This window comes from Myzus persicae, unplaced genomic scaffold (genome assembly GCF_001856785.1).
Source record: "Myzus persicae strain clone G006 unplaced genomic scaffold, MPER_G0061.0, whole genome shotgun sequence".
NCBI lineage: Eukaryota > Metazoa > Arthropoda > Insecta > Hemiptera > Aphididae > Myzus > Myzus persicae.
The window spans coordinates 674,204-686,013 of record NW_019100691.1 but is presented as its reverse complement, the minus strand read 5'-3'; the positions used below and the strand labels follow the sequence as shown (position 1 = coordinate 686,013).

The window sequence follows — 11,810 nt, the reverse complement described above, 5'->3', positions numbered from 1 at the left end:
TTAATCAAAATATTTTCACTACAACTTAAAATGTAAACAAACTTTAATAGTTATTTCAAATATATTTAGAAAATGTATATATGTACATTAAATATTACACACAAGTTCTTTTCTGTGATTTTTCTAAAACATGGTTGTTTTATGGTGGGTCAGTTGAAAAAGAAATAGGCAAATAAAATGAATATTTGCTGTAAGCTAGGAAGATACATAAATAAATTGTTTCAAAAAATGAGAATGATGGCAAGGTATTAATAAATTGAATTTTTGTAATTGAAGTAGGTAACCATAAATATATAGGTATGTAAAAAAACATTTTTATCTAGTACTTAACACAAACAAAATTGTTGGAAAATAAATTGTTCGTTATGCATTTATAATATACTCTCAGATCTTTGTTTTTAACATTATGGCTTTATTAAACAAATAAGGAAATAATTTGTGTTTTCAATTAAAATTAAAAATACAAAACAAAATTATATTTAAAGGACACCAAAGCCATATCTTGGTCTTACAAACAACATGCAAATTTTAAATTCACAATAGTTTATTTTACCCTGTACATTCAAAAAAATTAAAATGAATATACCTGTTATAAAATTTAAAGGTAAGATTATTATCTAGGGCATCTTGAAGGCTCTTATTTTTATTAAGAAGCAAGTTATGACCTTTTTGGAATTGTACATTTTAAAATGGTCAAAACTTACTTAAAATCTTCCAAGATACCCTAGATAATAATCTTTCTTTTAAATTTTATCATAGATCAAAATTAGAGTGAATTATTCTAATTTTAAAAATAACGGGTAAAATGGATTAATGTAAAATTTGCTATATTGTACGATTTTAAGACAGTGATAACACATGCGGGTGTGGTGTCCTTTTAAGTTATAAAACAACAGAAAGAGGCAGTCTAGTTGACAGTTTATGGAGAAAATTCGTTGCATTTCTTATTGAATATGATTTTACAATGTGGATTAACAACAGATGGCGATCAAATTTGATTGTGATGAATGATGATATTATAGTCAGTAGTAGTTTTTTGATGACTCCGTGTGCGTTGTAAGCTTACTCTACTATTTACTACACACGACCACATTAATTGAACAAGAGTCTACATTTTGTACTCAAAAACAAAATTCTACGTCATGGTAAAATAAAAGTAAAAGAATAAAAGAATTCCATATTAATAATAATAACAACATACAAGCAGCCAAGTTTTCAATACTATAATAGAACAGAAGAATACGATGAATTGTCGAAGGGATAGAGGGAACAAACGAAAAAAAAAGGGTAAAAATAATTACAATAATAATAATAATGTGGCGGAGATGGACGAGATCATCATGTGTCAAAATCGTCTTCCTGTTGACTGGAAAAATAAGAAACTAGCCCGCCAAATTCACTGTCTCCGGCCCCCGTGGCCGATTGCTGCTGCTGTGTTGTACTGGGCAGCAGAGGAGCGTGCTCGTGCGACGGCGGTGCTACGACCACGTTTCGGAACGCAATCGTGGGAGGTGGAGGTGGTAGTGGAGCTCCAGTGACGGCGTAATCAATTGGATACGGCGAATAACTGGTTGACGACGGCTGAGGCTGCGGCTGCGGTGTCGGCGCCTGGTACACTTGTTGCACCTGAGGTGGGGGCGGCGGAGGCAGGTAGGAGGCCGGTCCGGTCATTTTATTGGCTCCCGTCCGGTACGGGACTGGCGCGACAGGAAAGCCCACATCACCAGCAGTTCGTGGCACCATTGTCTTGAACACTCCTGCAGCAGCAGACACTACTGCAGGCGGTCTGATGTACGCGACGTGCGCGGGCAATGGCGGGACGGGGGACACTGCCACTTTGGTGGCGTCCGGCGCATACGGATAGCCGGCACTTCCCCCGTAGTCAACCACAGGGTTGGGCGATGGACACTTTTTCGGCTGGTGCTGTGAACGCTTACGCTTATCCGGCGACCCTTGCTCAGGGTCGACAACCGGTGACAAAACTTGTTTGTCCGATCGCTGTACGACGGCCTGTGGAAAAAGTCGAGGGTGAGCGCTGGTATGAGGTTCGACAGTCACTGGATCGGATGACGATGAAGACACCGGTTCCCTGATAACTGATTGGACAACGGCGGGCGGCGGCGGCGGTTTCACGACAGCCCGATGTGCGACGTGACTTTCAGCTGGTGCTGATGAGCTTATTGCCAGTTTTGTGTCGACCTCTTCCTCTTCGTCCTCGTCCTCCTCTTCCTCGTCAACTGCTTCTTCTTCGTAGACGTCGTCGTCTTCGTCCTTCTCGTCGTTACTGGCTATAGCATCGTCTTCATCCACTTCTAAAGTATGGTCTTCGTTCTCGACTTCTAATTCCTCGTCATTCAACACGTATTCGTCTTCTTCATCAACTGCTACCTTACGCTTTTTCGTTATGACTTCCTAAAAAAAAAATATTTTACATTAGTATATCTACTGTGGTTTAGCCATCAATAATAAACTAATAATTATATATGGTATAATTTTACTTCTTCGGAATCGTCGGATTCGGCGTAAGTTATTTGGCGTCCTCTGGTCCTTCTCTTAGGTTGGCCGTCTGAATCTGAATCCGAATTCATACCAAACTTGATCTAAGTACAAAAAAGTTCTAAAAAACCCGCACAAACAAATTGTACATTTATTATTTACATAATATAATTATACAACCTTAGATTTTTTAATGTTTCGGGCACCATCGTTTTCGCGTTTCCTTTTAGTTCCTTTGGCCGGTTTGGACGATAATGACGAAGAGGAGAACGCGTTTGTACGTTTCTTTTTCTTTTTTCCCCACGTTAAATCTTCGTCTTCGCTATTGGACGAATCTGACCAAGGTCTCGATCTCTTTTTTTTGGAACGTTGATCACTGTCTTCACTCGAATCATCATTGACTAAATTTACAGTTTACACGATTAACAACTGCATAACAATTTGGGGTGACGGTCCTTTTTTTACATAGATATTTCGGTATGATATTTTATACCGGTATGAGTCAGTAAACCGAAAATTTCGTTAAACCGATATTTTGGTATGGTTATTTCGGTATACTTGATATTTCGGTACTTCGGAATATAATCGGTAAATTCGATATTTTCGGTTAATTGTTATAAAAAGATGGCAATACACAAGGCACAACTGGGGGGGGGGGGTATATATTACTATACACTATTGACAATTTTAAAAAAAGGCTAAAATATTAAACAATAAGACAACTAATTTCGGTAGATAGTTGATGTACTATGTCGTGACATACTAATGTTTCGGTATTTTCGATTTTTTGTACATTTCGGTATTACCTATTGGTATTATCGATATTTTCGGTGTATGGTTTAAAAAAAAAAAAAGATGGTACACCGGTACATCGATCTCAAATCAGTATTCCGGTATGACCGTCTTCCCTAATATCAATCATTTACCAGTACTTTAAAATAGTGACTTATTCAATTCTTACTAAAGTCAGGATCGACCACGTTTTTTCGGTTCCGCACAGACCGCCGTGTTGGTTGTGGCCGTCTTTTGACAGAATCGTCGCTATACTCGCTCAAATCTTCATCGTAATCGTCGTCCCCATCTCTGAAATTAACAAACATCTTTTATTTATACACAGATACAAATTAAATTATAATATTGAACATACGAAGGCCCTTTGAAATCTTCATCTGATCCATCGTCTGAACTAATATCTAGATTTGTGAGCTTTTTTGATTTTTTTCGCCCCCTCAAATGTAACAGAGCTGGCGCTATAGGCGAATCCTCTCTATCCTTGTCATTTTCATCGTCATCAGAATCATTATTTTCATCATTATCATTTTTGTCAGTTTTCACTTCAGGCGATTTTTTTGCCGTAGATTCATCAACACCAGTCTCTTCCTGAAAAAATCAAAATAATAAGTACAGCATAATACTTTTATTTTTATTTAACTAGTTCTTACTAAAATTGCCTCATTGATCATGTCATCATAATCGTTAAAACGGTAACTGACATTAGCTTGTCGCCGAGCTCTTAAAGTGTACAACGGTTCTGAATCATATTCTTCAGATTCTGATTCGTCTTCATCATCTTCAGAAGATTGATGTACTTCAGGCAGTTTTTCAGATTTCACTTCTTCCGTTTTTGATGATATAACGTTTTGAAGACTTATACCTACATATGCCAACCGTTTACGTCTCAATTCTTCATTTTCTCTTTTTTTTGATTCACCATCATATTTTTTTAAAGTTTCTTTTAATGCATTCAACAGAGCTTGCTATAAAAGAACTTAAAGTTGGAAAAATTGTCCTGAGTGGAATATGTATATAATTGCACTTACATGACGACATGGTGGACAGTACCAGTCACCGTCAGGAATCACCATAAGTGGGGGACGGAGACAAGACGCATGCCATCCTTGATTACAAGTATCACATAGCAAAATCCATTCAGGTTGATCGCTTTTGTTACATTTTTGACACATGTCGTCTTTCAACTGTTCACCTTCATCTGGATAAAGATAAAAAAAAACTTAATACATTTCTGTTATAAAAGAAACAAGTCTACATCAAAATTTTTAACACATAATATTCTTAAAAAACCTTTCTTATGAGCAGTTCGCGCTCTTTTTTCAGGCAAATACTCTTCATCTTCGTCGTTAATATCTGATTCAGGGGAAAACTCATGGTCTGAAATATTAGGCTCAATTCCAGGTCTAGGAATTTCCTCCTCCTCTTCATGATCGTAGTCTTCAAATAATCCTATATTATTTTCGGAAGAGCTGTAAATATTGTTGACAATTTAATTAACAAAAAATATTGGTAAAATAATTTAATATAAAAAAAAGTGCGCATACCTAGATTCAGAATCTACATTCCAAGGATTTATCATGTTGATTTTTTTCAAGGAATCAGATTTTCCTTTCCTCTTCTTTTTTTTGAACTTTTTAGAAATAGCATCTTCTTCGTCATCGTCATCAGTTTCTTCAGCATTTTCAAACTAAGTGACAAATATTATATTAGCACAACATTTTTGGCATACACTCATATGAATGAATGTACCTTTTTGGAGGGTGTTGACCCTTTCTTTCCACCTTTATCTTTTTTTTTTGGACTCTTTAATGGTAAATCAATGTCATCATACTGGGGTGTAGGAATAAATTGTTCTTTTATTTTTATCTCAGCAATACGCCGTGATCTACGCACATTGTCATCGCCAGCTGGCTCTGGAAACACAGTCACCTCTTCTGATATGGTGACAACTGTTAAGACATACATTTAAAATTCAATACGATTAAAAAATGTTATGATTGTTATAACACATAATAGATTATTTTTTTGTGAAATAAAAATTAAACTTTACCTTTCTTTTGACGAGGTTTGTATGGTCGTTTTACTTTATCTTCTGTACTACTTTTACTTTCTTGCTTAACTGTAGTAACTTTTTTAGCCTTTCCTTTTTTTCCTGATACAAAAAATTACAATTGTAGTTTTAAATACATGTGCAAATAACCATATATAACTTTAAAACGTGAGTACATTTATCTTATAAATATCTACCCTTTTTTCGCCCAGGTCTTCCTTTTTTTTTTGGTGTTTCTTCAGCAACTTCCTCTTCTTCACTCTTATTATCTTCTTCAAAATTATGGGATATATCTACGCTGTCATCAAACTCTTCTTTAGCTGAAATGTCAAACACAAGATTTACATTGTATTTAATAAATTTATGGAAATAAAATAATTTGAATTAGTTGTATAGCTTAAATCATAGACAACCATTTCAAAACAATAAACAAAAACGCTGGAGACTTAAGACCAAGTTGTAACTAGAGCACTTATATATACTAGTGATGAATGATCTATTACAAATTTGAAAGAAACAATAAATCATTGCATTTGGAAATTGGTTTTGGGAAGAAGTTACTTTCTGAGATCTGATAATTTCCAGTAGTTTTTCTTTACAGTTTGGAAATTACTGAAAAAAGACTTATCAAAGAATCAATTACAATTGATGACTCTATGGAACTTTTTTGTTGTTTAAAAGTTTACAGAAAAATAAAAAATAAGAATACTATTGTAATATTAGTATATCCCTATTTTCTTCAGAATCTAAAAATTATAATAAATTAACAGTTATATTAAAACTTACGACTTTTCTGAAATGTTTCTTCGTTAATTTCATCGGCATTTTCATGTATATCCTCACAAATTGGAGAAATAGCAATTTGTTCTTCAGAAGGTTTTAATATATATTTCTCGTCCAGATCTTAAATATACATTATTTTATTGTTGATGTTAGATTGTTTTTAAAATAATTTAATTTTTATAATTAACTTACCCTTAGGGTTTGTTTCTATTTTGAGATTTTCTTGTATTATATCTTTATCAGAATTTGTTCGTTTTTCTTTGTTTTCTAGATTTTTGTGAATTTTGATTGATTTGTTGATAACATTTTCATCTAATAAAAGACATTAAAGTAAAAAGTAAAAACATAGTAAAGTAAATAGTGTAACAAAAAGAAAATGGTAAATTATGATTTAAATACAACCAGCAACATACATTTAAATAAGTTTCATTGAAAAGAATGTAAATAACCATATAAACAAGATTAGCTCCCAGGAAAATAAAATTAAAATAGATTCATACAATTTTGAATGATATATATATATGCTGTTGTATCTTACCACTATGTAAAAGGCTAATAGCACTATCTTCATCAATCTCTATTGGAGATTCCATTTTCAATGTACTTTCTTTAACAGATAAATCACACACAGTGTTGTCTGTTTTACACGAAGCACTTTTAAATTCTTCCAAATTCAATTTTTCCTCATTACAAACATCAATATGAGTATCATTTACGACATTAAATAATTTGTGCTTTTCTTTTATAGCCTTATTTTGTTTCATTTCGGCATGATTCACTTTTAAATTGTCCTGTTTTATTTCTTCTGTCTTACATTGATCCATAGGAATTGTTGATGGTTCACAATCATTATCACTTTTGGTTACTTTATTGATCGCATCAATGACCTTTTGATTTTCTAGTACACTTGAATTTATAAGTGAAATATTACTTTCATTTTCTATTAATTTATCATCTTTTATTACAGTCAAATTCTTCAAAACATCCTTGTTCTTTAAATTTGATTCTTCCACGTTTATTTCAACCTCAGATTTCATTATACCAATTTTGTCTACTTCTAAATCAACATTAGAAGATTCAGAGTTGGAACATTCCGTCATTTCTTTAATATTATCCAATTTTTGTAATATTTTATTTAAACTATGTTTATTATTAAAAACTTTAGGGCAATCTTCATTTGCAACAGACGGTTTTTTTTCTTGGAGATCATTTTTCTCATTTGCATTTTGAAAATGTTCTAGCTGTTTAATATCAATATCACCAGAATTAATTGATTGTTCATTTACTTGAACACTGTCATTAACAATCACATCAGTGTCAATAATATTACTTATATTATGTGGTTTTTTCTTAGATTTATAAATATTTTGATTACCAACAACTTGGTTAGGGGTTTGGGGACATTGATCAACACTGTCTGTTAAAGTTTGATCACACGCTTTACTACTACTTGCAATTGCATTTATTATTGATTTGTCATTATTAGAATAAGTAGCATTAGTTTCCAAATCATCAGTATTTTGAATATGTTCAGATAATTTTTCTGATTTGTTATCTTCAGCTAAATTAACTACTGGTTCATCATTATCAATAATGGTGCATTTGTTATCCAATATTTGATTATCTGTTGTAATACTTTGGTCAACTACATTTGATGATGTATCTAACGTGCATGCATTTTGCTCAACTACATCAATACTTGGTTGATCATTAATGTCAGCATATTGGCCAACTGTGTTTGCAAATGATTCATTTAATATGATTTTTTCACAACTGTTATCTACTATTTCTCCATCATCACTTTGATTGTTTTTATTTGTCAATTGTTCATTTAATTGTATTTCATAGTCAAGTGTTCGTTTATCAATTTTAATAGGTTCACTAACTGTTTTAGGTTTTGATTGTTGATCCTTTTCTTCTAACTGTTGATCAATATTGCATTTTTTGTTTTCTTCTAATTTCACACTCAGATTTTCTTGTTCTTTTATTATTTTACCCATGTGAATATCAGAACTAGTAAGATCTGTTGGTTGGTCATTAGTCTGATCAACATCAATTTTGTTATATTCAACCATATGATCTGTATCACATTTATTAGTTATGCAACTGATTTTTGTTTGATTATCTTTATTACATGCAACATTTTCTGTTACCTTATTTATTTGAGACTCTTGAGGTTTACTATAGCTGTCAAATGATGTTGAACTATAAACATTTGTTGAATTATGTTGTATACTGGATTCAGATTTTGTAAAAACTTCATTAGCTTTTCGTTCTGTGATCTGAACTTCTTCTTCGTGGACTTTTATATTAAAAACTGATTGTTTTGAAGTGTTTTTACAAGTAAATTCATCTAAATTTAAAGATTTGATGCTATGTGTTGTAGTGGTATCAACTTCATCCAGAATTTTACTTTTAATTGATTCTTCATCAGTTTTTTGATTTTTTGATTCTTCATCAGTTTTTTTATTTTTATTTAGTTCTTCAATCGGTTTTTGATTTTTTTTAAATTCTTCAATATTTTTGTTTGATGAGACAACTTCTAATTTGTTGTCATCAATACTGGAACTTTCTCCATTAGAAACATTATTAAAACATGGTACAGAATCATCACCAAAAAAAAATCCTGTTTTGGGAACAGAAACAATTTCTTCTTTGACTTCTTTAGATGAACTACAAATAGCTTCAATACTCCATAATTTTGGTTTTTTTACTTCTTCATTTTTTGATGTGTCATTTTGAGTATTTGTTTCATCAGGATTACCAGTATCACATTCCTGCCCAGAACCTTCACCTTTTACGATCATCACAGATTCTTCAATCTCCTCTCCAACAATAGGAATATTACTTTTATTAGATGAATTGTCATCATCCTCATTCAATTTTCTTTTAAAATTAATAGATTCGAGAGGATTTTTTTCTGGATCAAATTCATTTGTTTCTAGTTCAACATTAGTTGATTCTGTAATACAAATTTCTTTTTTGCTATCTTCAATAATGGGAGTTTTAATTGTTAACACGGGGGATTGTTTTTCTGAATTTCGATTCGAGGATAATTCATCTGAACCATCTGAACCAGTTTCAATACTATTACTATCTTCAATATCATCAAGAGTGCTATCTTTTGCTCCGGACAATTCATTTATAAGATTAACTAACGTGCTTCGATCTCTGAAAAATATAAGAAATATAATTTAAATAAAACATAAATCAAAAATTTACTACAAAATTTACTTTGCCACGATTTCCCAAGTATCTTCATCAATGTCTTCTTTGTAAACTCGAAGATTACATGCTCTGTCAAATTGAACCCAATAAGCTACGCCTGATCTATCCCAACCTAGTGGTTGAGAATGAAGTGTGGAGCTCTCTAATTTATTAACTTCAGACTTAAATTTAACATTACTGTCAAATTGTGCTTCAAAAAGAGTCTTGTGAAAAAAGAAAAATTATGTTAATATTATATCACTGTACAAAGATTAGCTACTAAATTACTTTTAAAATTCTTAATTTTAGTTTTACAGAAATGCCTTTGTATCCATAGTGTTCTAATTCCCAAAATTCTGGAACAGAATATTCTTGACAGAATTTTAAAACTGCTCTTTCCCATTTATCTGCATGTACACTTTTTTTGACTCGGCGCAATAACTTTATATGTAAATCAACTAATGCATCTGGAACTAAAAATAATATAATACGCTGTTAAGTTATTTAATATTAAAACAGTATATTAAAATCTATTAACCACATTTATCATTCAACTCAAATTAATAGAATTCAATATCAATTAGTTATATAAATTGAAACTTAATTAAAAGGAAATAATTTTTATTTGACCAGAGCTTCTACAGTAACTTAAATTATTGATGTAATATTTGTATCTGAATATTTTTTTTTCTAGTAACTTCATTGTCCATATTTATATAATTTGTACAGTTATGATTTCTTTTTGTTAAAACTATAATTCTGTTAGTGGTGCCTATGATGAGTCTAAAAATAAAATTAAAATAACAGCTAAAACTGCATTTAGACAAGAACTAAATCTAATCGTCTTATACACTTAAGGCCAGTTGTACCATCTCCGATTTAAGTTAACTGAAGTTTAATCGGCCGAATTTTGCCGGTTATAAAATCTATTATCAGCTGATTAAGCGTAATCGAAGTGTAACCGTAGACGGTACAACTGGCCCCAAGTGATACATTTTATTTCCAAACAACAAATATCTATGATCAGGGGCGCCTGCAGAGAGGGACCAGTGGGTGCCATTGCACCCACTGGGATTTTTTAAATGAACCAAAAAATCAGTGTGTAGTAATGCAAATATGTGATTTCCTATGTATGTATCACAAAAATTTAACTTTGCACCCACTGAGCTGATTTTCTGGGGGCGTCCCTGTCTACAGTCCAAAAATGTTATAATTTATAAATTATAAATTTTAAAATTATAACTGATAACAAATTATCTTATCATACTAACCAACCTGTGATTTTGTATACATTAATTTGTTTTGGAAACGTATAGGTAAACATGGGAAAATTTTCTTAAACTTGATAAATTAATAATATTAATACTAAACATTAATATTGATAAATTGAATGAACCAACAAATAGATAAATAAATTTACTTAAAAAATCAATAAAACTATATTGGAGATAACCACCTTAAAGTTCAAATTTAAAGTTTAAACATCAATATGTATACATACAAATTATATGATATAATCTATGAGTGTATAGAGTCAGAGGCATAACCGGGGGGGCTTAGCGTGGCTGAGGGGGCCATAACCACCCCCCACCATTGACACCATTTATTTTATCCTACATTGTACTAAAAAAATGATTTTAAAAAAACCCTGTAGCCCCCTCATACAAAATTCCTGGCTATGCCACTGTTTTATATGTAAAATATTTCTATATAGCTAGATAATAAAAATTGTGTTATAGCTAACAATAAAAGCCAGTAATATTTTTGTCACTAAGTGTTAAAGATAAATTGAATATACCTAATACTACATTTGTTTTTTACACTAACTTAGTTTAATTCAATAGAAAAAAGTAATAAGTACCTACAGTTAACATTAGTAAAAAATAACACACATTGAATTATTTTATAGATACATTTACATTTACATTATTTAATGTTGATAATTGAAAGGTTATGGAAAAACATTGATACAATGTTGATACAAGTATTTGATTAAATTAACAGAATAAAGCCCCTGATTGAGTAGTTTGGTGTTTGATGAATCGACAACAAGCGTAGGAAACACGTTGAGAGCATTGAGAAAATATGTTTGTGCATATGGATATATTATGTAAGACTGTCTAATGCACAATAAAGTGCACAAGATAGTCTTAATACTTAATAGATTATGTAGTTTACCTTCAGTAGTTTTCTCTAGCATTTCTTGTAGCTCTTGGAACGTAGGAATAGTAACACCACAACTGTCTCCAAACCGTTCACAGAAAGCAAATATAACCGCAAAGTTAGGATCCGATGAGCACATATCCTGTGCCTCGGCCACTAGTGGAGCGGTCATTTTAGGATTCGGCAATCCAACGAGTGACGAAGTTACATTGTTTCGGACTGTGAATGAAGAATTTGAATTTTCGCGAACCAAAATCAAAACATAAATAAAAAACAAACAAAATACCTATCACGAATACGTCCGCCACCATTTTGATAT

General features: G+C 31.9%; 1 protein-coding gene across 1 annotated transcript; it reads right to left on the bottom strand.

Moving 5' to 3' along the window:
- Window positions 1–810: 810 nt before the first annotated feature.
- LOC111041303 (remodeling and spacing factor 1) lies at window positions 811–11,810 on the bottom strand. The gene is made up of 18 exons (XM_022325524.1): window positions 11,507–11,810; window positions 9,617–9,801; window positions 9,356–9,552; window positions 6,660–9,292; window positions 6,314–6,433; window positions 6,125–6,241; window positions 5,536–5,658; window positions 5,339–5,440; window positions 5,038–5,237; window positions 4,833–4,975; window positions 4,579–4,757; window positions 4,317–4,486; window positions 3,939–4,253; window positions 3,644–3,876; window positions 3,458–3,579; window positions 2,677–2,897; window positions 2,499–2,600; window positions 811–2,412 (listed from the first exon to the last, which is right to left on the bottom strand). The coding sequence occupies exons 1-18, from the start codon at window positions 11,661–11,663 to the stop codon at window positions 1,339–1,341; spliced, it is 6,393 nt and encodes a 2,130-aa protein (XP_022181216.1). The 5' UTR covers window positions 11,664–11,810; the 3' UTR covers window positions 811–1,338.